This window comes from Manacus candei, unplaced genomic scaffold, assembly GCF_025592945.1.
Source record: "Manacus candei isolate 608988 ecotype Guabito, Panama unplaced genomic scaffold, ASM2559294v1 h1tg000028l, whole genome shotgun sequence".
Lineage (NCBI taxonomy): Eukaryota > Metazoa > Chordata > Aves > Passeriformes > Pipridae > Manacus > Manacus candei.
In genome coordinates, this window is record NW_026138076.1 from 22,759,739 (window position 1) to 22,786,183 (window position 26,445).

At 40.0% G+C, this 26,445-nt stretch overlaps 1 protein-coding gene and 1 long non-coding RNA gene across 3 annotated transcripts in view; one reads left to right on the forward strand and one right to left on the reverse strand.

Annotated features, from left to right (window-relative positions):
* Window positions 1-13,422, reverse strand: part of TLL1 (tolloid like 1) — a 132,179-nt gene extending 118,757 nt beyond the window's left edge. Inside the window, exon 1 of one of the 2 annotated variants that reach the window (XM_051790167.1) lies at window positions 12,818-13,422. In XM_051790167.1, the coding sequence (XP_051646127.1) occupies window positions 12,818-13,040 (223 nt within the window). In that variant the 5' untranslated portion in view covers window positions 13,041-13,422. The remainder of the gene's footprint in view (window positions 1-12,817) is intronic. The other variant, XM_051790168.1, reaches the window with a different exon arrangement.
* Window positions 13,423-14,636: 1,214 nt separating this feature from the next.
* Window positions 14,637-24,489, forward strand: LOC127472279 (uncharacterized). Its single transcript, XR_007904946.1, has 3 exons — window positions 14,637-14,735; window positions 19,411-19,605; window positions 23,045-24,489. It is a non-coding gene; the product is annotated as an uncharacterized LOC127472279 (long non-coding RNA).
* The last annotated feature ends 1,956 nt before the right edge of the window (window positions 24,490-26,445 follow it).

Here is a 26,445-nt window from a genome sequence, read left to right on the forward strand (position 1 = left end):
TATAAGCCATGGCATTTTACTGGGTGAAAGTGCCACAGAACAATCCACAGCAGAGTGCAAAAGCAAAATCAAAAGGTCTGTGTGAAAATAATTCATCTATGTTTAACTGAATGAAAGGTTGGAACACAATACTACTAGGAATTTTGATATGTGTATCATTATTGTAATTAAAATTCACTACCCTAGAAGCAGCTAAATAATAGTTTGATCTGCAGAAGAAATGCACTCACAGAAGTTTCTGCTGGAAATCATCTATCTATAGCTGCAGAGAGCTCAGCATGGGATAATTCACCTTTCATTTGTATTTCAGTTTTACCTGATTACCTGGCTTCCCTCGGCAAATAACCCACGCAGCACTTTGTGATGTTGAATAATTCTCTATGACTTCCCTAAGCACCTATCCGACCTTAAACACAGATACCTGAGACTCTTCAGGCAACAAACAGGAAGGAAAACTAAATCCAGAATTGATTATGAAGATGGCAGGAAGGAAAGATGCAGTGTCTGTTTGGCTATGACCTGTGGGACAAGTATTCCCTGTAGCTCCATCAGTGCAGGAGGAGGTCTTGAATGTGCTCCTTTCCAATGGACAGCCAGCTGTAGAAAGGGTTTATTTTGATACCAGAACACCATAAAACTAAAAGGAATCACAACTGAGTGGCATGTAAGAATGAGGTTTTTCACTTTTTTTTTAGCACTTGCAAGTGGATCCAAAATCTTGTCTAGGTCTTCGCCGATTTTAATGATACATCATCTGCTTGTTGGAAGGAGAAGAGAATTTCTCCACTGATAAAACCTTGGATATTTTAGGTCAGTGAAGGCAAGCCAGATTATGTAAGTAGACACCAAGGGCCAAATATTTTTTCTTCTATAAGACTATGTAGTTAGAACTGAGTATTACTATTTATGTTCGTTTTTGTTGATTTTTGCCTTACAGCTGTTATTTAGTCTGAGCTTGTTCATAATTAGGATAAACAAACAAAATGTTTAGAAGGACTTAAATATAAATGTAAGAAATTCAGGAAACCCTTGATTTCTTATACAAACTTGGACCTAGAATAACTAGATCAATGAATCAGTAAAAAAAAATTATGTGATAGAATGTTATATCACACACCAAATAAACCTAAGACACATTATTAAAAATCTCAAAAAGTAGCCAAGAAAGATCAATTTTTTCCAAGTTGAAAAAGATTGTTTTAACTTTACCTGGTTCTACGCACTGTTGATTTAAATCACCATAGAGTAGCTTGCATTTCTCTCTTAACATTTTAGCTTTAGCCCCCTCAAGATCTGCATATCTCCAGAAACACATTACTGATCAAGGAGGCATCTCTGCGTTTGGCTCTCTTCCATAATGCAAAAGGAAGCATATGTTATAAATTCTCTTTACTCCAATTTCACTTCTGTAGACACACCGTGATCCACGAGAACTACAATTCATATTTAATTCAGCTTCTTCCAGATTAAAGGTATTATGAATGAACACATCCAAAAGACTTGAACTAGGTTTCTGTATTTTCACCTGTACTTCACGTATGAAAAGGGTTTCTTCCTCAAGAATGCAGATAAAAGACTGAAAAAAACAGGAAACCCCTCTCCTACACTCTCTGCTCTCAACCACTTCTTCAATGTAGTGATCAAAGGATCTAAAAACTGTAAAAAGGGAATCATTTCATGACAGGCGGAGATCTTTCTTCTTCCTTCCCTTAACAAGCAACTCCAGAAAACTATATACCTAAAGCCAAGTGAAGACCTTTCTTCAAAGAATCCTCAGTCAAATCTAGACTCATTTATCACCTACAGTTCTAACTTTGGCTATGATTTAAGTTCAACACACAGAAGAAACAACGTCAGAAAGAAAACAGAAGTTTTCAAAACACAAAAGTAACAAACTGTGGTTAAAGACAAGATTTGCACTGAGTTAGGCTATTTTGTAAGGTTACTTAGTTCTATACAGCAATCTAGAGTTTTTGCAATCCATCCAAACTATACAGAGCTTTGGGAAAAAAAAAATACACTTTCTGATCTCTTCTTATTTTGCCATGCAACTAATTCTTCAATTTATTAAATCAGTGGGGATATTAGTACACCTGTTCCTCCTAGTTTTCCAAGATTTCTTTAGCTTCTATCAGCCCCTGGGTTAGGAAACATTTTAATTTTGAGATACTGTAAATTACTGAAAAGACTTTTAGGGCTTGTCAAACTTCCGCTAATGGTATACGATTTTGTTGATATTATTACAACCTACATTGACACTAGTTTCACATGCGTGCTGTACTTTGTAACAAGTGGCTTATTATCTTCAACTTTACATTTCTTGAAATTGTACAGATAAGGAACTGTATACCATCATGTTCGTCAGCATCTTCTGCCATTTAGCAGACTGAACAATTAATAAAGTATTCAGCTATAACAAGAAGAAACCCATCTCTGAAGTCTGAGAAATTACTGCAGTAATCAAAATTCAGTCTTATCCTGAGGCTTCTTGTAAGCAGAAAAAAAAAAGAAAATCAGATGCCCTTCAAGCTGCTGGATTTTTTTCACACCCCAGTCCAGCAAGAAAAAAACCTGTAATCACAAGGTCACTGAATGTAAGATTTCATGATACTCTTGTGTTAGTGATGACAACTACAGAAACTGGGGCAAAAATCCAACTGCCTTCATTGATGTGCCTGCAATCACAAGCAGGCACGTGCATGTGAGCACATGAATACAAGTAAGCCATAGCCAAGTACACAGAAGAAAATCAGTCAGCTCTGCACTTCATTACTTATTCACCTATAAATATTATCTCCAGAATAGCTAGAAACATTCCCACTGAGTTCAATGCCCTCTAGATCAGGTTTACACACAAATGAACTTGGCACTTATGAGTGGAGAAAAAAATAGAAAAAAAGGCACCCACACAATCTGTACATGCAACTTTAAAGATCCTATATAGATACTTCTATAGGCGCCAATGATAGCTCCTTAGGTAGTTAGGTGAGTACGTGCATACACGTGTTTAACAGATAAACATGTGTACAAGTGCTCCACTAGACCCATAATGACAATCCATAAACCTAGGTAAATGCAGTTTTCTTCTCGTATGCTTGCATAAATTAATTTTCATCAAATATGGTTGGTCAATGTGTTTACAGTCATATTGAGTTTCAAAATTCATTCACCTCCCAATATAGCTAAATTGCATTTGTCTTTTAGGCATGTTACAAGACATGAGTTTTTGAAATAACATTTAGGGAAGGCTGAGGAACAAAGGAACTGCAACATTGGATCATATCCAAGGTCCTGTCTCTGACAGCAGTCACCACCAGCTGCTTCACAGAAAGAATCAAGAATTTGCAGTAGGTAGATAAGGATAATGTTGCCACACATTGGGGTTCATCCATGTTTCCAGCTACTAAATACTGGCTTGAACTCTGAAGCCTTAGGTATATATGCACTTGAAAATGTTATCATTACTAAACATCAGGGATATCTGGAGCTCTGATATCTATGTAAATGTCATATCATATATCCAAACACTGACTCAGCAGAATCCTTTAGTAGATTCCAATCTAAAAAAAAGCTGTATAAGATCCCCACATATCTCCTTGTCTCTGTTCTGAATTTTCCACTTCAGAATTTAACAGACTATTAGAAGGAGGAAAAAAAAAAATCTTCTATTTTATTTTCTTGTATAATTTCTTAAATTGTTCATGTTTATGTTCCTTCTCTTTCATTTTCGCTTCTCTAATTTGAACATCTTTTTATCCTGTTTTCATTAAACAGTTTTTCAGTAATGTAAACTTTGGGGAATAAAACATTTACCCATATGAACCTGATTCCTTAGTGATTTACAGGCTCAATTATCTTTTTTTTTTATTTTTTGTCTGAGGGTTTATTGTGGGTTTGTGGGATTTTCTTTAATAATTTCTTTTTCAGGCACAAAAGATTAATCTACATAAGTTTTCAGAACATGATGCTATTATGGCATATCAGTAACAACAGAATAAGGATTCCACAATTCAGTCCTGAATCAATAGTCTTGAACAGCTTCATAGTTAGAGAAAGACTGAGCAGTTTATATGATGACGTAAGGATGGGTTAATAGACAGATCAAAGATCCTGATATTAAAATGAAGATCATAAAAAGATGGGTAACATGCCTTCAACATGGCACGGGTAATTTTTCATGGAAAAATACTCTTCATTAGGAAAGGGCTAAGCAGATTGCCTGAGCATAAAATACCCAATTTATCAATTTGCCTATATGTTTATACAAGGGCTTAAGCAGAGAATTCTAAATATAGAAACAGTTGTGAAGTAGGGCAGCATAACCTACCTGCAAATAAAGCTGAAGTTAGAGCACAGTTGTAAGAGTAATGTTGAGTAAGGGGAAAAAAGCAAGTACAAGTAAAAATGAAGATGTATGCAAATTTGTTATAAATATAAGGACATTTTACCAGATGGAGAAATTGGGCAGTTCATCATCATGTTCTCACACCTGCAAAGTTGTTCTAAAACTACTCCTCAGGAAAGCAAATATAATTGGCTGTTCAAGTAAACTGTTTAAATAAATCTTGATATTATATAAGAACCATCTGAAATTATTTTCTTTGCTTATCTGAGTACATTATCAGGAAATATAAGAAGCTCTGTGTTTTGGCTACTATTTCTATGATTACTGTGCTCTAACCAAAATTCTTTATACTCTGTCGGGAAAGTGGAAAAGTGTTAAAGGTCTTTAGTGATACAATGTCCATGAGAGCAAGAGTGTACCTAACTAGTACTTATTAAAACAACAGACATCAATAAAATTGATTCATTTGTGTTTAATAACAATTAAATTTGTTACTAGGAATATATTTAACTGCTGCTACCAGCATGATAATAATGTAATCCATTTGCACAGCTATTTAGATATAACCCTCCCAGCTGATGTCCATGCCCCCTCAGTTCTTGGGGCCAATATTTAAACTCCATCATACAGTTTACAAATATCTAAGGATCACAATGTGATTGGAGAGGTCCTGACACCCTTCAAATGCATTGATGTATCTCTGTCACTCAGTTTCTGTAGGAAAAGAAATGAAATTCACAAGAACAGCAAGACAGATAACTTCTACATTCAGATTTAAATGCACTGAAAATGAATTTTAAAATAAACATCTCTCCTTTGCATTTTTATGTCCTGATTTTGCTGAGTATTCCCTGATCAGATTTCACTTATAACCATCAAAATGAATAAAAAAAATTTAAAATCAATTCTTAGTCAGTTATTGATAGACTTTTTACCATTGAAGTATATATAGCAAAGATGCTGGTTTAACACACACTGCATACCCTATTAGGTATCATATTTCACACACCTCAGGAAAAAAATCAGGAGTTATTTTAGAACAATATTGATTTTTTGGTATTTTGGTCTTGAAAATCTCTGGGTTTTACCATCAAAGGGAAAACCCACAAACCTACATTTTGGAACATTATTGCTTTGTAAGAGCTATCTGATTGTGCTCAAATATTCTCAAACACTTGATGCTCACTTATAGCCACTCATAATTTGCAATTGCAGACCATTACTCAGGCAAAAACTCCCAATAAACATCATGAGAGTATCTGTATGAGCAGGAACTGCCTCCATAACAGTCTGCAAGAGCAGTCACTCACATGGGTCTCACAGCGACACTCTACATATGTCCACAGCACAGCCTCCACCTTCACACTCCCCAGCTCAACCTGTTCTGGCACATTACTATTTATACAAGCTTTACACTTCAAGTACTTAGAGTACTCTTATTTCTGTTGATCAGCAAGGACAGTCTTCAGATCTTAATATTTAGGTACATGAGTCCAGAGAAAGAAGGTTCGTGTATGTATTCTGTATAAACATTTGTAGGTGGATATTTCAGGATTGGACATGCAATGTTTAACAGATCGCTGCAGCCCACTGAGCACTCCAAGCATGAGGCCTCTGAGAACATGCTGGTCACACACTGCCCACCCATCCTGCTTCTCCTCATCAATTCCAGTTATGGGCAAAGGTGCCCAGTTTCTATCCTAGAGAACTCTCAAAGCACTAGAGGACAATGTTCCAGAAAATCTATGATGAGCTAGAAGTTATATTTGGAAGGAATAAATGATAATTTTAAACAAGAGAAGAATATGTCAAGGGAAAAAAAAAAACCAGAGAAGGCTAGATGACTGGTCAGGCAGCACAGGAAAAAGCCAAAAAGCAAGTAGAAAGTGAATTTGGTGGAGGAAGGGAATCCAGAGGCAAAGGAACTTGCCATGAGAACAATGAAAGAAATTACAGGAAAAGAAGCAGAAGAAGAGCAGCGGGTACAAAGAATGACTGTGCATTAAAATACATTAACAGATTGGCTAGTAGGTCTTTCTTAGTCAATAAAAATAGCCTGACAAGACAGAACTAAAAATACCCAAATATTTCTCTAGTCACATTTTCAGTTGCTATTACTCTGAAGGGATGGAGTAGGGAGGTGGACAGAGGTTGTTTGTGGTTAAGAATAGGGGGAATGGACTACATCCAATCATGACTGAAACAAGCAGATTAGAAAGCTCCTGAAGAGGCTGAGAAAAGTCTGAAAAACACTATGAAATGCTGTTCATCCAACAGAGTTGTGAAAACCCAAAGCTTAGTTTTGCTCTGGGATACTCTCAGAATATATTTTTCCTTCAGATACGTATTTTAAAAAAAATTATATACCATAATATTTTTCATTAGTCTAAAGTCAGACCATAAAAAACTATTTCAGTTTAAGGATAAATACATCTTGTCTAAACAAAGACTAGAGATTTCTCCCCTTTTTTAGTTTATTCACCATTATCAAATTTAGAGTACTATAATGCATCCAGGAAAGAAAAAAAATATATCTTTTCCTCCGCAAGGTCCCCTGTGCTTGTGAAAAGCAGAAGTTGACTCTTCAGTTTTACAGTTTTTCCATTTTACAGACATTCCGTCATTACCATGCACCACAGACATGACTTTCTCTCCAAAAAGAAGTGAATGAAATTGTGTCATAAGCCTATCAACCCTGTTGTTCAGAGAGGCAACAAGAATGACATAAGGCAGACGTCCAGGTATGGTGAATGTTTCTGAGTTTGCCTGGGGGACCTGATTCCAAGCTCAATTAGATTTGTCAATTAGATTTGGTTTGCAGTGATGTAATACTGCTCTTTGCAGGTCACTCATTTGACACTTTGGAAATATATTCAGACACAGATCCCTACGGGAAGTGGCCTGGACATGAAATTGAGCCTTTGGTATGGGAGGATAACCACAAAATTAGAATATAAAATATATTCATTTAATGTAGTTTTCCTAGAGTTTCATATTGAATTAATCTTTTCAATGAAGCTGAGGAGAAAAAGAACTTTATGTTCCCACAAATCTCTTTCAAAGTTATTGAGATACCACATTACAGGACATCACAGATAAAGCAATGGCGAAAAATTCTGGAAACAAATACTTAAAAGGTAAATTTTTCCGTAGTCTGATTTACCCTATAAGATTATTCATAACAGGATGGAAACCAGTTGGGATAGAATATTCAGAAAAGCTTGTTTCTGTTTCAGCTGCCTACACTACGTGTTTACTACATGAACAGTCACAGTTCTGTCAATCTGGCAAGTGATATTAGCAGCATAACCTCTATATTAGTGCAAAACACTCAATATATCTTTAAGAATCTATTTCATGACTGAACTATAAAGATAAAATATCTCAATTATCTAAATCATGCAACAGATTCAAAACATATAATCAGAAGTTTAAAGAATTTTCTTATTATCAGACTGCAGAATTAGCATGCTTACAACTGAACACACATGTCCCAGAACACAGGAGGGAAACTAAAAAAAAACCCACAGTGTAGCAGTATAGAAGGTTGCTGCTACAATATCAGTAAACAATAGTTAGATTGCAGTTACAGATTACACTGCATAATTATACTTAATATTTACCATCAATTTTTCATGTTCAGCTACTTCACAAATAAAATACATTCCTAGGCTTCACACTTCAGTGATGTGGGAAACACCAATATCCTTCTGTGGACAACCTAAACTTTTTTATTATTATTATTTATAAAGTTGCAAAGTAACCAAATGAGTTCCTTAGATTCCATAGGAGGGAGAAATGAACAAAATGAGGACTGCCTGTCTTAACTTTCTCTAATTCTCAAGCAGGCAGACATACACACAGAATTTGTTCTTGGTCAAATAACTGCATGTTACCAAATTTAAATTTATGAAGCTTTAAATTTAATTGCTTGTCTTCAATATTCTTTTTCTGATATTTTTATCTAGCTTCACTGGGAAAAAAAACCCTAAAAGCAACTCATACATCATTCGAACGGAAAAAAGTCTCAATTAACTGTTTGGGGGGCGGAGGGGAGGAAGGAAAGTCATCCAAACTAACTAAATGAAAAGTTTCAGTGAAGTTTTCCCTGAGAGCATTTTCCCTAGACAGAATTTCTGGTGCAAAAAAACCACAAGGCTTACAAAAGCAAAAAATAATAGCCCAAGGAATTGAAAATCAAGTCTTATTTCCTAAATCTTTTGTTTTAGGAAGTGGAATACCTCATAGAAGAAATGCTAGAAGAGACTTACCTGAGGACAGCCAGCTGTCCAGAAGCTGAAACAGACCTCAGTGATGTGGCTATGCAACAAAGCTAAGACTTGTTGCCTAATCTCCCACAGTTCACAGTATTTTAATTGCAAGATCACACCAGAGTACACTCTCTTTTTTGTTTGCTTGTTTTGTTTTAGGAAAACAAAGTTGTTGCGAAAACAAAACAAAATATACAAAAACTCAAACAAATAAACAGCCTTCAAAAAACCTTGGATATCAACTAAATGCAGGCTATGAACAAGAGGAAATTCTCTTCCTACCCATCTCACTCTGTCTCTCTCAACAGATATCCTGAATACATCAAAAACTGCGGCAAGAACGGAAGAAAAGGGAAAACTTCAGCAATCTGCAGACAGATGTAGGTGCATGCTGCAAACTGAAAAGTTTGACAGTGCCCACTGAAATCTAACTCAGCATTTTATTCTTTGGAGCAATATCTGATTTATACAACTGCTGATCTATGTCCTTGGGTTCCTTAGAGTATTCTAGCATTCCCAGTTTCACATCTTCTGGCAAATTAGATCTTGAAGATGAACTAAGAATGACTTACACTTGAACTTCAAATGGTAAACACCAAGGGCAATATCCTGCAGAGAGACACAAGGAAATATCCGAGACATCAGAAGCACAGAAACTGTGTTACATCACATCCCGCTGTTACAGCATGCCAGGATACTTTTTATAAGGAGATGTAGCGTGACCCAAAATTCACACATAGGTTAAAGGTCCACAGACAAATACACGGGAAACCACACAGTTCATCAAGTTCTTCCACACAATGTCAACAGTTTCCTTCCAACACTCTTCTCCTCAACACTATCCCAGCACTTCTCCAGCCTCTTCTTTTCCCCAAAGCCCTTACTCCAGGGATCTCGATGTGCACAGCCCTCGATGTGCACTCCAAGGGATCTCGATGTGCAACCCCAAGACAGCACTTTGGGGTTGTTGCATAAAATAGTTGCTGTTTTAGATACAAATGGAAACATCAGTTCCAGAAACAATCCCTAATCCTACTGGGCATCTGACAGACACCGGTTATCTCTGGATTTTTCACAAAGCTGGAAATATTGTAAGAAAATTAACTTTTCAGCTTCTATAGCATCCTGCACTGTGTTGCTTCTGGGAATTTTAAGTTGAAGGAACAGTGTGAGTCCAGGCACATTCACTAAAATGATGCCTTCCTTATAAAAATGTTAAAATACACACATAGTACCCATAAAGAATCTCACAGAATATCCATAAATAACACCTCAGAGGCTGTCACATTCTGTTTCTGGTAAATTTCTCCATCACTTTCACAAAACAGGAAAAGAGACCTACCAAAAGAACACTTATTCAACAGAGTTAGGACTGTATCTAAAAAGAGCTATAGAATTATAATGTTATCCAACTATAGATCTGATGCCTCATGTGCAGTGCTTTCTGTCACAAGATTACAAATATTTTCTCATGCAGCTTATGAAATAAAAACTAAGCCACAAACACTACTCACTGGAGAAAAATTTAATTCAAATAACTTCAAAAATACAGGTGAATCCATCTCACATCAGTATATTTGGGAGTAGGTCAAATTATTCTAGCATGTCTGAAAAATCTGCACGGGTATCACTGCAGTTTTTGAAGTACGTAACTAGGTAAAACCATGAATGACCTTAGGCCTTCCCCATTTTGCTAAGTTGCAGAAATTCACTTCTATCTGGGACCTAACTGTTACCAGCCTGAACAGTTTAAAAAAAAGAAAATAAAAAAAGAAGCGCTTGTACAGCCTCAGCTGAAAGCCCTCAAGATGCAGTAAAAGCAGGTGTTAATTATATCTAAGATACAAAGCTTGCATACCCTGAACACAATCTCAGCAAGGATTATCTTATTTTATCCTGTTATCTTGCACATAAAGTGACCACACAAATTTAAGCGTGAATAACTCACACCCTGAGTGTGAAGCCTGGCTTTGTCCTTCTTTAGGGTTTCACTGTGGAAACCATCCTAATGGCAGATATCAGTAAGTTTACTCATGGAAGTCCAAAATGCACCCCAGGCGATAAGACCTGACCTAGGGAGAACACGCATTTGGGCTATGCTGCTAAAAGAGGCTGAGCGCTCTCTATTCCCATCATCTTTGATCAGGTATCAGTACTTTACAGACTAAGATTAATAGAGCCTTTAGGGAAGGTTTTACAGGAAAATTACATTGGGAAATACTGATGGAGGATCAGTTTCGCTGATATATAGAACTTTCAATTTTTTATTAAAAATGATGGGTACATGGTACAAACCCAGTGTGCAGCAGTGATGTGCACTTTCATTTCTGAAGAACTACCATACACAAACAAATTGAATAGAAAACCTCAAAATGATTGTTTTTAAGACTAATAAGAGCTACACACAGCTAACTCCCCACGCACCTACCTGTCTTTCATCCCTGTAGTAGTATCTAAGCATCGTATACTTGTGAAGAAGCAACGGCAGCAAGAACTTCCATGAAATGTTTCAATGGGCAAAATTTTCCAAACAAATGCTTCTCCAATCAAAACAAAATGACGGCAGAGAACTGGCAATGATGATCAAATTGCAGTCTTCTACTGTTGTCTTTTTCCCATGCATAACCTCAAAACACTTAGTATCATGAATTATAATTGCTAATTATTCCCACTATGAAACAAGAAGTACTAAAAAAATAGCACAGCAAACAGAGTGAATACACATTTTTTGCTTGATTCATATGAATTTCCTTAAATAACTACAGATCAGAAGAAAAGAGTCAAGTTAACTATGACCAGTTACTTATATATTTTTGTAGCATGTGCTAATTGAGAAAAAAAATAATGTTTTGTTTGCTTCTCTTCTTTTTGAACTTGAACATTCCTCAGTTGTAAGCAAGGAAGACCTAACAATTCACACTTAGGAACAAAGTATTTTTGTGATTAGAAAAACGCAGTGTCTGCATATTTTGCATATATGTGCACCAAATTCTCTTCAACAAATTAAAGAAAACCACACAGACATAGCGAATACAACCTTTGGCTGAACTAATTTTCAGAATATAAAATAACTAATTAAGGCAAAGGAGGCTGCTAGAAAACTCGAGCGCTTGTTTAACAATAGAGCAGTAGGGAATGGACCACCACTGTCGCTGATAACACATGGGGAGGAATCACCGAGATGCACTTCTCTACTGAAATACCAATGAACCCGGTTCCTGAGGTCAGCTCTTGTTACTGATAACTTTAACGGGTAAATAATTGTACCTGGCGTTAAGGAGGCTGCAGTCCTAAATCAGTAAAATAAACGTTCTAGAAAACCACTCAATTGCTCTGCAAAGTGAGAATAGGCTGTAACTCAGCTCTTCCCTCACAGTTTAGGAGTGGTTGGGTCAGGCACAGAGCACGCAGCACCGCAGCAGCCCCACCGCACACGCTGTGAAACACCAAACCGCAGCACCTCCTAGTCGGGTTATAAGAGAAGGACGCGTGGGCTTGCACAGCTGAAACACCAGCAAACAGTTATCATCCCCCCCGCATCCCCTACCGCTCGGGATCCTCACTTATCATATCCATATCCAGAAGGCGGCCGGCGCCTAGGGCCCGCCCTGGCCCATGGGAAGGGGTGCCCGGCCGGGGGGGGCGACAGGTTGAGATGGAAGAAGGCGAGAAGAAAACGGAGGTGGCAACCACTCCCGCCGCGGGGGCGGGCAGGGCCCCGAGAGAAGCCGCCAGCCTCAGGTGGAGCCCGACCCGGCAGCTCCGTGCTCCCGGCTGGTGCTGCAGGGCATGGTCCCGCCTGGAAACCTTTAAGCCCCGCCGCAATGCTCTCTGCAACTTCCGCGGCTCCGGCAGCGGCGTGGCCCGAGGGCTCCGCGGCCGCCTCGACGCCTCCGGGCCCGCGGAGCGGTGGCGGACGGTCCTGCCCTGCCCTGCCCTGCCCTGCCCGCCGCCGCGCCCCTCTCGCACCCCAGCCGCAAGCGGTAGGGAAGTGGGAAGTCCCGGAAAAGCAGGTCTTAGGTACTTCCCCAGGTGAGGGAGCTGGACGTCGGGCTCCAGCTGCGTTCGCCGCAGCTGCCCTGGGAGGGAGCAGGTGAGACCGGGACTCCCCCCTCACCCACCCCCGCCGTAAATAAAGCCTAGACAAAGTCACCATCTGGGGAGGGGGCGGGGAGCTGCATTAGACGTGGAAGTCACTTACCAGCTTTGCAAGGATCCTTATAATCTATCGCTTCGGCTTTATCCTCTTCAGTGAAATCGTAAGTGTAGTCATAATCAAGGCCAGAGCAGCAGGAAGGCTTCCCGCAGACAGTCCACCCGGCCAACCACAGTGCCATCCTCCAGCAAAGCATCTTCATCCTCCCTCGGGCGAAGAGGTGGTGGGCAGGGCGCGGGTGAACTAGGCGGCCAGTTCGGCTGTCCATGCCGGCTTGGGAAAGGAGGGTAAGGGATGGAGGAACCACAAGTTTTGTGGAGGGGTTGGGTGTTTTTTTTTTCGTTCTCCACCTGGGGGCTCTTCCGAGAGACGGTGCCCTCTAGGTAGCCCCAGTCAGACGGGTGCGACACAGAGTGAGGAGCATGAGCGTCGCTGCCCCTCCTGCCCTCTCGTCAGGGAAAAGTCTCCGGGTGTGTGGGTGGGCGCAGGGGGTGGACTCAGGCTGGGAGATCCTGTCTGTCAAGGCGTCCCCTCGCCTCTGTCAAACCCCAGCCAAACTTCCCGTGGAGGAGGCGGCGGCGGCGGCTGCTGCCCGCGTCCCGTTCCGCGCCCGGCCCGCGCCCTGCTGCGCGCCCGCCGCCCGCCGCGCCGCCAACCCCGGTCCCGCTGATGCTACCAGAAGATGGATCCGGGCTGCACATCAGCAAACTACCACGGGGAGAGGGGAAAAGAAAAAGAAAGAAAGAAAAAAGGAAAGAAAGAAAAGGGAGCAGGCGGGGTGGGGGAGGGAGGGTGCACTACAGCAAACCGCGGAGCTCTAGTGATGGGAGGCAGCAGCTATGCTGGAGTGAGCAAAGTGTCAGAGCTTCGCCCCCCTCTGCACAAACACTCTAAGCTCTGTCTCTGGTCTGTCCCCCCTCCTCCGTCCCCCTTTAACTTACGAAAACCTTACAGGCAACTAACACACAGTCGTCAGCATCCTGCTTACTTATTCATACAGTCAGGGTCAGGATCCGGGCTGCTTCTGATCTGCTCCCTTGATAGTGTGTCTTATGGAAACACGCGCATTCACTATACGCCTCTATCTCCATATAGCTTTCTCTCTAGATAAGTAGTGCATGGCATTTAAACAACAACAACAAAAGGATCGAGATCAGATAAAACAATGCACAGATCGACACCCGACAGCCAAAATAGAACAAGAGAATGGGTGTTGAGAAGAATTAACTACAATTTAGGAGACGGAAAAATAAATCAGTGTCTGTGTATTTCCCCCTCTGCTGCGGCTGCTTTGCAGTGTTAGCCCCATGAGCTGAAGGGTGGGGGTTAAGGAGCGAGGGGGAGGGGGAAAGAGAAAAGTTTAAGCGCCCACAGTTTGTTTAAAACAGAGGAAGGCAATATAAAAGGTCCATTGGTCTCCAGAAGTTCAGCCAAGCAACCGGGAACGGGTTCCAAAATGAAAGTAAGAATAAACAAACAAACAGAAAAAAAACAATCAATGCAAACAAAAAGTAAAATCGTAGCATGCAGCAGCAGCGCGGAGATCTTGCAGTCGCGTTTCCCTGCTCTCACGTGGATCTCCAGGAGAGTGGTGGAGGTTTATTTTCCAAGCGAAGTTTCCGCGGGAGCCTTCGCCCCGCTCCGCGGTGTCCTGCCTCGCCTCGCCCGGCCCAGCCGCGCTTCAGAGCCGAGGCGCCCCGAGCCGCCGCCGGCTGCGCGGGGCCGGGTTTTGTTTTAAAGCCCGAGAAGGGATAAGCGCGCAAAGCCTCATTTCAGCCGATCAACCTGGAGAGGGAGGGGGAGGAGGGGTGGAGATACGTGCTGCTCGAATAAAACAAGATCAAGCGGAGGGGGGGGGGGGAATGTATATAGGTAGTTAGAGATCTCCCTGCCTGCCTCCTCCCCTCCCCCGAGAAGGGCAGCTCCGATCCTGCAGAAACGCCTGAAACTGTTTCAGACCAAGGTGAGACTTTTCCGTAGCAAACTCTACTCCTCCTCCTTTTACGAGTTTCCATGGAAAAGGGCGGGGGGGACGACGAGGGGTGGGTAGAGGGGAGTTTCTTCTGCTGCCATTTCGCCGGGGTGTCACATTTAACACGGACTTTTGAAAGGGCTGCCGCGGAGAAGTGACTGCGTCTTTCTCTCACTTCCGAGCCCGCACAGGCTCGCTCTCTTCGCAGCACTTCCCGGTAACCTTCCCTCTGTGGCAGGGGTGGAAATCCGGAGATAGTCCCTTCTCCTGCCTGTGCCAAGAAGGCAGGCAGAGCCGGCGGCGCGCCCCTTGGCTCCGCGGGCGCGGACCGCCCCAGGTGCCGCGGGGGCGGGAGGGGCACGGCGAAAGCAGTTATGCAAACTCCGGGTAGGCACAGCCTGCTCTCGCAGCTATCCAGGGACTGGGCACAACTTTTTATCGCCGCTATCAAGATTTAGCTGCTCCCAAAAACGGGGGGCATGGGGGAAGGCGTTGGGGGACTGGGGGGCGGGGGGGAAGGAGGCGTGGGGAGAGCAAGGCGCAAAGCCTCTTTTCAAATGACAAAAAGTGTACTGCCTGCCCGGAGACGGTGCATCTGCCTCTGCCGTTCTGCGAATGAAGGGTTAGTGTTGCTATAGATAGGCACTCTCGGCGGGTCATACCATTAAAACTGGAAAGGTCAGTTAAGGCAGAGCTAATAACAGTTTAATAATAGAGCATATTAAGAAGTCTGACACCGGGTAGCATCACTGTCTTTGAAGCATCCATGTGTTGTGCTTCCTTGCATTTTTGGCATCCACGTTGTGTTCATGTTACTCCTAACCTAGTCTTGTTGCTTCAAAGTTGAAAGCCAAGGAGTGAGTAGCGGCCACTGAAAAGGTGCAGCCTTCACTAAGGAATCACTCTCCTCTGTCCCGGCAGTTCAGTTTGTTGGGTGTCATAAGGCCCACAAAAAGCACCATACACCAGATGACAGAAAAGCCTGAGAAACTTGTGATCTGCTCGTTTCTCCTCTTCCCCAATGTACTTCCTGTAACCAGCCACCTCAGACACTTGGAACTGACTCCAAGGAAGTTATCAGAGATTCTTCCTTGTCAATTCATCAGAGCAGTGTTGGAGCTGATGACTATATATGCTTGCATACTGTCACGGTTTAGTGGGCTGTGTTTTGGTAAAGAAACCAGTCTGATCCAATCTGAAATCTAGTTTCTGTTATTTTTTAATGTCCACAAAGGAGACAGTTTACCTTGCAGTTTTATAAATTACATGCTCATTTGACATAGTGGATCTCCGTAACCCAGTTTTGTTATTTTACTTGGTCTTGTTTCATACGTGCACACCTTTAAAAAGTTAATTTTCTTTCGTGTGCCTATGCACCCCTATCCCAAAAAGAAACAATCTCTGCCTAGCAAGAACATGTTTGTCAATAGAGCCTTAGAAACACTGACTTTGCTGATTGCTTTACAGCCCTAGTAGAGGAATGTACAACATACAATCCTCAACATGCCAGTCTCCCAAGTGAGGAGATTATTATAGCCTCTCCAGCAGGAGATTAACTCTCCCAGCAAGGTAGGCACTGACGTCACTCCCAGCCTCAATCTGCCCCCGACCTCAGCATCATCTACACTGGCAGAGCAGCAGCAAGTGCTCACAGTCTTGAAGACAGCTGGCCATGCAGAGCCCTGACTAAGACAGGAAACAAATTCAGAAATGTTAGATGGGAGTCATGCAGAAATCTGGGCACATAAGTGCTGTAACAAATAAATGTGTGTATAGGTCAGGGTAAAAGCTGTTTTCTGCTTGTAATCCAGAGCAACTACACATTAGAATTACTGTTTAAAATAAACATTGCAGCTCTGCAGAAACTATTCTACATTGCTTAGGTATTAATATTCCCATCAGTCACATTAGTAAAAAGCTTTCCTCATATTAAGAGAATTTTTTTCCTAGTAATCAAACTGTTTCACATTAAAAACCCCATCTTTTTCCCTAATTAACCTCTTAATTATTCAACCTAACTTCTTTCATGATGCAAAATTTTGAAACATTTTAAGTACAAAATATTTTTTTCTTATCACACATTCATGTCTACCATTCCAAAAAGCTCACAACTCTGATAATCCATCTGACAACACAGTCAATCAAAAATCCATCCCACAGCCGTTTCCAAAGAAACGAACACATAGCCAGGAAGACAGAATGCTTAAGCTGGAAGGAAACCAACCAAAGGAACACAACAACAGCAACAACAAAGCTCCAAGCATTTTCCCTTTCCCTTTAAATTTCCTGATTTGTGGATATATTACAGGGACACAGTAATGGTAAATGCATTTACATTAAAAGTGGTGGTGGTGGTTTTGGTTCTTTGTTTGGTTTTGGTTTTTTTTTTAATCCAGAAAGCAGGAGGCTTTCCAGCTCTTCCTACACATACTCACAAAAAATACAGCCCCCCCCCTCAAAAAAAAACAAACCCAAACCAACCAAACAAAACCCCACCAAACCAAAAAACACCCAAACAAACTAAAAAACGTTTTTAAAAAAGGACAAGTATGTACAAAAGACAAACACAATCACAGAACTAAAAAAAATACATCTGAAATATCATTGTTCACACCTCCTCCTCATTCTTTGGCTATCTGTCTCCTGGTTAGGCCTCCATCTAGTGTGGAGTTTTAGGTGGGTGGACACAATGGGCTTATTCACAAACATCAAACTCAGCACATGCCTAAGGCTTTGAAGGCTGAAGACCATGGTGGGTCAGCTCCTTGGGACAAGGACTCGTGGGATTTTTCAGGAGGCTAAAACAGAGAAGTTCTGCGGGAGCTGGTTACCTTCGTGCTTTATCTCCTGATAACCACATTCTCTGTCTCTGAGGTACCTAGAGCATTTCTGAAACAGCTGAAGTTATGTTTAAGCATTTTCCCATTCTCCAAACGGTTATTCTGTAGGGAAATACTGATGCTGAAAGCGCATTGTAGCAAATAAACTGTTTACAGTAACAAGCATACATATATGCAATCATAAAGGTATACTGAGTAAATTATATAAATTAAATAATATAAACTATATAAATTATATAAATTAAAATTAAAATTTTGAAGTTAAAAATCAAGCACTCATGATCTTAACAACAGTGAGCTCACCTAAGAAACCTTATTTCTCCCTTCTCTCCCACATGTACTCATGTATTATGAAAGTTGTTCGTTGCACGTTTGCATACAATTTTTTCTACAGACCTCTCTGTTTAATTAACAAAAAGTTTTCAATGTTATGTTTTCTGCTTTATTTTTGAAAGTATGCCCCATGCTTTATTCATTACACATTTATTCAGATTGTACTCTGAATACAGTTATTAATTTCCTCATGGGCATTTTATGGAGCTTGTTGCTACAGTATTTATGGGCTTCAAAAATATTAACTATTTTAGTTTCATAATACACCCCTCAGATGAGGGGATATTTTGACAGGATATGAATATTACATTTGGAAAACAGTTATAGATTGCCTAGTTTGATATCTTGTAGACCTGTCAGGACTTGGCACTGTAGAAAAGCTTATTTCTTCAAGGCCTTGTTCCCACTGCTTTCAGTTGCAGTAATATCACTCACTGACTATCTAACTACCTCTAATCAAACCCTGGAGTTTTCAGGCATCTGAAAATGAGAAGCAAATATTTAGCAAGAAGTGCAGTTTGAAAGCCTTGAACCAGCTTTATCAAGGAACGTGCTGGCAAAGGCAAGGACTAAGACACAAATTTTGGACTGTTTAGCTCTCTCGAGATTTTGGACACTGCTTCTCTTCCCATAATTCTTTTTCTTTAATACATCCTTCACTTTCTAGAATAAAGATGACCAGGCTTCTGCCAGCAACAGCCTCACCTTTAACAATATTCACATAATTCTTCCACTGTTTTGAATCTTCGGCTCCTCAACACAGTACCTGTTAACATGAATAGGTAGTGCTGCCTTTGGCCCAGCATTTGAAAAGACGTGTCTGTCTTCACCACTGGATTTCATGGTTATTACTGGCAGAAGAGGGAATCTTGGGATCCCTTCCAAACTCTGGGAGAGGGTGTTTTTTAAATAGCAAACTCCCATCTGTTTGCTTCCCATGTCCATGCTTTGCCTTATCTTGGCTTTTTGTTTCAAGCCTGTCTTCATTCTGTCTTCAGTCTTGGCTGTTCATCCCATTTTTATTTTTCTTATCCAGTTAATGGTAGTGTTTGATTTGTATCCCAGTTCCAACTGCCCTAATTGCACTTTTCTTTAATTTTGTTCTGGGATTTCTCACTCTCAGATTCATCTTCAGCTATGCAGGGTTCTTTTTGTTGTTGTTGTTTTATTTTCATTTCCTTTATCTAGTTGATCTTTTTCTTATGTCTTCTCACCCAATATAACTTTTAGTTATGTTGAAATCCACCTTCCTTGTCTGTTTTTTACTGCAGGTGTGCACCACAAAGTTGGTCTTGCTCCTTGACCTTATTTCCCAGTTACAAAATTGTCCTTGCTCCAGCCCTTACACTGATGTTCAGGCAATTTTTGCTTGTCTGCTATCCTCCATCCATCTCTTGGTTACTTCTCAGTCCTGGTTTCCTCATACAAAAAATTTTGCTGTCCCAAAATATATCCACCATTCCCACTGCTGATTTCTCCTAATTCTTTCTCAGGAGCTTTGTGCTGACTTCACCGTGCTGCAAGATCAGTCCTTCTTCCCCATCTATACAAGTGAGACAACCTTCCCCTCCCCATACTGCAGATACAACTGAGGTGGATTAAGCACCTGAAATCATTGCTTCTTCTCAATTAAGTTCCAGATCCAAGCAAGGCACAGCTCAAAATTATCATGTGATATATCATTGCAGGTGAGACAGGTGAGAGAGCTGCTAAAACTGCATGTATTCAAGGCTGGCTGTGTTAAAGGTAAAAAAGGATATATCCCTTGACATAAGGACTGATACTCTCCTTCTTTCTATTCTGCTCAAGATTTAACATTTCCTACAGGCTGACCATACTGAAGCCCGTCCAAAAATACTGCTATGATTTTTAATTAGGATCAAACCCATCTATTTGCAAGTTTCATTCTCAAATACCTGGATAATTTAAGCTAACTTTCTAAAAAGAAGGCTGATGAAGAAGAATTTAAAAAATCATCTTGTAGTAGATACTAGCATGGAAAATGTTATATCAAATTTTCACAATTAAGGAAAGATATATAAGCAACTTAAACAATATCTACCAGCAGACAGTGTCAAGGAATTTTGATATTAGATACCCACCCAGACTGTGTTTATAACATGATTTGTGTTATGCCCTCTCCATTTTTAATACTCTAAAAATTGCAGAAGAACAAAACTACGTTGGTAACATGTACTGATGCTAAATCAAGTAATCAAGCAACAACAACAAAACCAGTGGTGCACAACTTAAATTAGAAACTGTTCTGTGTTTGCTCAGCATCCCTGATCCTCATCAAGCAATAAATCAATTTGCAGTAGCCGTGGACAGCTATTTAAACACAGGGCCAGAAGAGCTTAATTGTTAAAGCAATGTTCAAAGCTAGAAGGTATAGGAGGATAGTGTAAGAGGTCATATTAAATATTCACTTATCTAAAAACTGCTGCATTCCAAATATTAGGAGGCATCCTGACCTTCTCTTAATTAAAAAACAAAGTCTATGAGCTTTGAGCTTAGCAGAGCTTAGCTTGCAGTTCTTCAGAGCATAGATAGAAGCTGCCAGTTGAAAAACTGGCATCTAAATGTTTGCCAACTTGATTTTGTTTGGTTTACTTTTTTGTCTGACATGCAAAAAAAAGCCAGCTAAAAACTATTTGTTTTGGAGTTTGCAGTTTATTTTTACAAGTTGATAAAGCATTCAGGATTCAATCCTCAACTTTGTAAGAGGCTGCTCCTTGTCAAAGCTGACAGCAAACTTGTGTTTGACTTGCATCGGAACTGATCAGGGTCATCATTCTAGACATTGGTAGCTGGTGAACATAGTTTCTTTGGCAATTATATGATAATATAAGTGTGATAAACTATAACAATGATATTACTATTCCTAGACCTGTTCTTCTGTGACCAAATGTTGCTGGTAGACTTTGATTGTTATTAGATTGACTAGGTGTAGAGGGTTAATCTTACCCTCCAGTATTCAGCATACCATCACATAGCTGGGAGTCAGTGGATGATTTTTGACAGAAAAAAGCCCCTAATGAGCCTGATCTTGAGAGACTGCTGAGCATTTTGATCTTCCATTCAGTTCTAGAAGATGGAGCAGCTCAGCACCTTGCCGAACAGGATTACAGTTTTGAGCTATGTGCCGCTCACATGAAAAACCTCTGGTTTAGTTTACGTGGTAATTTATCGCTTATCTCTGGCACTTACTACAGAAAACGTGTAACGCTGAGAGTGGAGGTAAGGAATCAAAGCATATAGGGGAACCCTGCCCTAATTGGGTTTCTACCTAGACACAATGTATTCTTCTAACTCTGGATCACTGAAAATAAATAAGGCCTATCACCAGCAGCCAGGAGGAAGAATGGCAATTGTCTTGCAGAAAGCAGTATGAAACTATGATACAAGACCTATCAATGACAGAAATATTGTCCTGTAGTTATGAGTGTTGTTTTATTTGTGGTAATATTTACATAAGTTCTCTACACAGCACAGAACTTTTACCCTTTTCAGCACTGTCTAATCTACATTTCATTATCACAGGTAGCTACAGATAGCATTATACCCACTGAATTTTATGGTGTAGCTATCAAAAAGAAACCCTAAAAAAACCCGAAAAAAACCCAAACCAAACCAAAACAAAAAAAACCTACAAAAACAAACAAACAAACAAACAAAAAACCCCAAACCAAACCAAAATATAAATCACCACCTCATGTACCTAAGGTGTCTTATTTAGTACCTTTTTCTAATCTTCAGTGTTGTAAAATGTCTATGGCAAAACTAATTGCATCCATGTTATCCAGCTCTCTCCAAAATTATTTGTACTGTGTTTGTTGTCAATTCTTTACGATAATAGAACACTTTCCAGCAAAAGCTTCTTTTGAAAGAAGTCACTGATGTACCATGCAGCAATAATTAATAAGCTCTGACTGGAGAATTCAGGGATTATATTGTATTTTAAAGGCGAATGCTCTTTCACTCACAAAGGTGATAGTTTTGTGGAGACACAAACAATATTTGCTGTAAATAGTACATATTTTACAGTGATTACACATATATACATATGCTTTACAATTCAAGCTTAACTTGCAGCCATTTCAACACAATATTCCTTCAGCACAATTAGAGTATTAAGCTCTTACAATTCGTTTTTTACCCCCTCACCTCAAAGCTATATAATTTGCAATACTGGATGTGTCACAGACAACTAAGTAGAGATAGTTATTGGCAATTGTGGGCACATATACGTGTACACACACATACTCATAATATAAAGGACCCAAACTAAAGTCTGAGAGCAAAGCACTTCCAAAATTAACTCCAGGATCTGGAATCAGCATTTATATAAAATTGTCATCCTTCCAAGAAAAGGGTGAAAGAGGTCCCAGGCACCACTTACACATGCACAGTTCTGTGTTGCATTTAATACAGAGTCCAGTATCACTGCACAAGCAGTATAGATTTTCTGAAGAGTCAGATTTGCTATACATTCTCCAGACTTCTAGGTTTGGGTTTCCTGGTAGGAATGCCCTTGTCGGATTAGGCACTGAAGCCCTTACTTTATGAGTACAGGCTTAAAACATTGAATATATGAACAGCTCAGAATCTTCAAGTGTGAAGCATAAGAATCAAGGTGTATGTCTGTACTTCTGTTTAGTGTTATGTAGAACTGCCACAACCGGTAAGAATTTTTTTTTTTTAAGTGTATGTGCTCACATGCATTTTGTTTGTTAAAGAATTGCATTTACCATATAAAAAGTGCACTTAATTCCCAGCATCTGAAAAACCCCCTAGCTCCAATTTGTGTTTGTGTGGATTCTCTTTTTCATTGAGTGACATGAATAGCGGTTTGCAGGAGAGACATTGCAGATAAATGCAATAATACATATTATCAAAATCCTTTTACTAGAAAAATTTGTAATATAAACACTCAAATATTGCACAAAATGCTAGTAGTGAAACCAGTCAGAAATATTCCTGGTTTAAGACTAAGCTATACTAAAGTGATAGATCGTGACTTCTAAATGATTCAAACAGTCTTCAATTTGAAAGAAACTCCTCTACTACTACTTTTGCTCCTTCCTAAACCTTTTTCTTTTCTCTGTATGCTCATATGAATCACAGAATCACAGAATGTGCTGAGTTGGAAGGGAACGACAAGGATCATCGAGTCCAGCTCCTGGCCCTGCATGGGACCATCCACAAGAGTCACACGATGTGCCTGAGAATATCATCCAAACACTACTTGAACTCTGTTAGGCTTGTAGACTGCAATGAAGTCTCTCCTCAGTCTCCTCTTGTCCAGGCTGAACACACCAAGTGACCTCAGCCACACCTCATGTGGCTTCCCCTCAAAGCCCTTCACCCTCTTCGTTGCCCTCCTTTGGATGCTCTCTGATAGCTTCATATCTTTCTTATATTTTCATGACCAAAATGCACTGAAAGCTATTACTTCATCACTCAACTCTCTTTAGAAATTGATACTGTCAGTTCATTTTTATTGTTATCTTTATAAGAAATTATTTCATTTGGTGTTAAATATAAAACTATTTATTGAATACTATATATTGAATATAGTTTTTGATATTTGCATATTTCATTTGACTCTGAATATGGTTGCTTGATATATTTGTAATGAGTCTCTACTTCCAATGCAAGTTTCATTTACTTTAATGAACAGATCAGTTTGCCAATTGTCTCCATGAGTAAATTTGGATCTGTGGTTGTTATCACTTGTTACATTTCTTTCTCTAACTTCCCACCTCAGTGTCACCACAGGAACAGAATATTTGTTTGTTTGGAAAATAGACACATAGGAACACACTTGAGTCTTGCTCTAAAAAGCAACGGCAAACTAGATGGGAAAACTCTCTTCTGAACCCCAACCTGTTATTATATTTTAGTATCAGAACTTTAACAAGGAATCATGTTGGTGTAGCCTACATTTTTAATGTAGTCCTTCAGGCAGCGTAGACATAATTGAGTTTATAATGTAGTTTGTTAGAGAAGTGATAAAGCACCAGAAGCAGCTCACAGAATTCTGTGTGAAAGAAGAGACTTGTACTTATAAATAAAATTTATTACTAATTTTAAACAGTGAGTATTTAATGAACATAGCATAGAAAATACTGCCTGACCAAGTCTCCAGTTAATATCCAGGTTAAGATCTGCAACAAAACCAATCTCACCTGTACCAGCATTAGGCCTTTCTTACAGATTACCCAACACATGTAGTTAATAATAATTAGATGTGTTCTTCCCCGACTCAACCCTCCTGTCCTGACCAAACCTGGATTTTACCAAGCAACCAGAGCCACCCACAGTGCGCGGCCCCATCGTCTCGACACTTGCGTATTTTCCCAACAGTTTGCCCAGCTTGAAAGCCCTGGCATGGAAGGTAACGTGCAGACGTCTGGCATCCCTGCCCTCCCGATCCAGTTGTGATTTTTTGGCATCCTGCGACCCCTAGTGAGAGCCGGGGCGGGCGAGAGGGCAGCAGCCACCCTGCCCCCGCCTCTGGCCCTCCGGCCCGGGCCCGCCAGCGCCGGCGGGCTCCCGCCAGGCACCCGCTGTTTCCAGGTCGTGGGCAAAACATCTCTCTAGGGATTTCCGTTTCCCCCGTTAACTGGCTGAAAGCTACTATAAAAACATAATAACGCGTTGCCTTTGGTCGCTTCGAAACAATGCGCTGATTGTGTTGCAACTTCACACACAAAGCTGCTATAAACTCTCAAGGCAATGGAGGGAGAGGCAAGAGACAGCACCCGTCTTCTACATACCACCCCAAAAAAAGAAATAAAATTGCCGGCTACACTTCTACTTAATTATGTACATGTAAGGCCTAAGCCTTTGCAAATAACGACTAACAGTATTTGTTTGCCCACTGGTGTTAGGAAAATATCGGTGAGAAGTTTAGTCTCATAGCATTCAAAATTGCAAGCTAAGCTTTTTACTGTTGCCATCATGCTCAGATCCACCAGAACAATGGAGTTTAAAACAATGATTGATTCTGTTCTAAACACATACATGAATTAAGAGCTGAGAATGTAAACATGCAATTATTAAAGAGGAAAGGATATTTCTTAACTTGGTTCATTTCCCTCAACTGAGATCAACTTGGTATTCATATATATGCATCAGAATAAGTTTGAATATACAGACTATGTTAGATATCAAACTGTTTTCTGCACTTAAACATACTGTAGACACACTTTAGGGCCATTGTTACAGTATGAAAGGAGCAAGTCTGCTGTTTTAGTTTCTACCATTTACAAATAAAACATGCAAACAATTCTACCTAATGCTAAAAATAAATATGCAAGAACTTTAATATTTTGATTGTTCAACAGAAATTGTAATACACATGAACTAGTCTAAATAGACCACTTTTTCAATGGAAAGATCTTGACAATCTGACTGGTGAAGCACTGCTATCTATCAGATGAAAAGATTCCAGGATATGAAACATAGTTGGTTTTCAAAGACACATATTAATATCTTGTGATATTTTAATTTCCAAAGAAACAGTAGAGGCCTAGAATGAGAGGATTTTATTCAGCCTTTTATATCAAAATAATTATGGCTTTTCTTTGATTTCTTGCCTTCTGATTTGTAGCTTCCCAGCACCCACTAAATCCAAAGTCAAGCTGTCTAGTCTTTCAGACTTCCTAGAAGTTTCCATTTGCTTACAAATTGGGTTGGTCCATATCATACTTGGAACCAAAACTAAAAAGTTCAAAGATCTTCAGCAGTTCAGATTTCAAAACCTATTCTGAACTCAAACAATTTTCTTTGGGAGTTGAAATTCTCACAGATGTTTGAAATTCTCCCAGATGTTTGCATAATGTGAGTGTGGATAACACGAATGTTAGATGGGTCTGCAATTGCCATCTCCCATTTTTCCAATTTTTTTTTTTACCTGGTTTAGTACCTCCTATCTGTTGGCCACTTAGCTAAATCACCACTTTAAGCAACATCCTGTCAAGCCTATAAATTGCCTCTGAGAAAATGACTAGTACAGAATTCATTGTTAGTTATACTTCTTTTATGTATTTAAAACACCTGTTATATGCTTCTAAGGAAAAAAAAAGAAGTCCACCTTTCTGCAGCAATGTGGTAGATATCACAGCTTGCATAACCCATAATAGTACATTAGTGAACAAATAGTAAAAGAGCTGTGTCTCTACTACAAAAATCTCTCCTCAATCTGTTAGGCTGATTTTTCTTTAGCTTTGCTCCACATGTGGGCAACCTGTTACACAGAAGTTTTTATAGGCCTGTTTGGCTGAGCAGAGAAGATGCGAACCTGTAATACTAATATAATCCTATTGTGTCACAATGAGGGAGAAAAGGGCAAACACTCCATCAGAGGCAGTAAATCTGATTCTGTGCAGCAATGTACATCATGCTGATGGCTTGGTTCATGGTTATTGGGTCCTTTACTGCTGCATGAATCAATCTGTTTAAAAATATTTTTATGCAATTGGAAATGTTCATAACTAGAAGTAAATTGTATACTTTTTAAA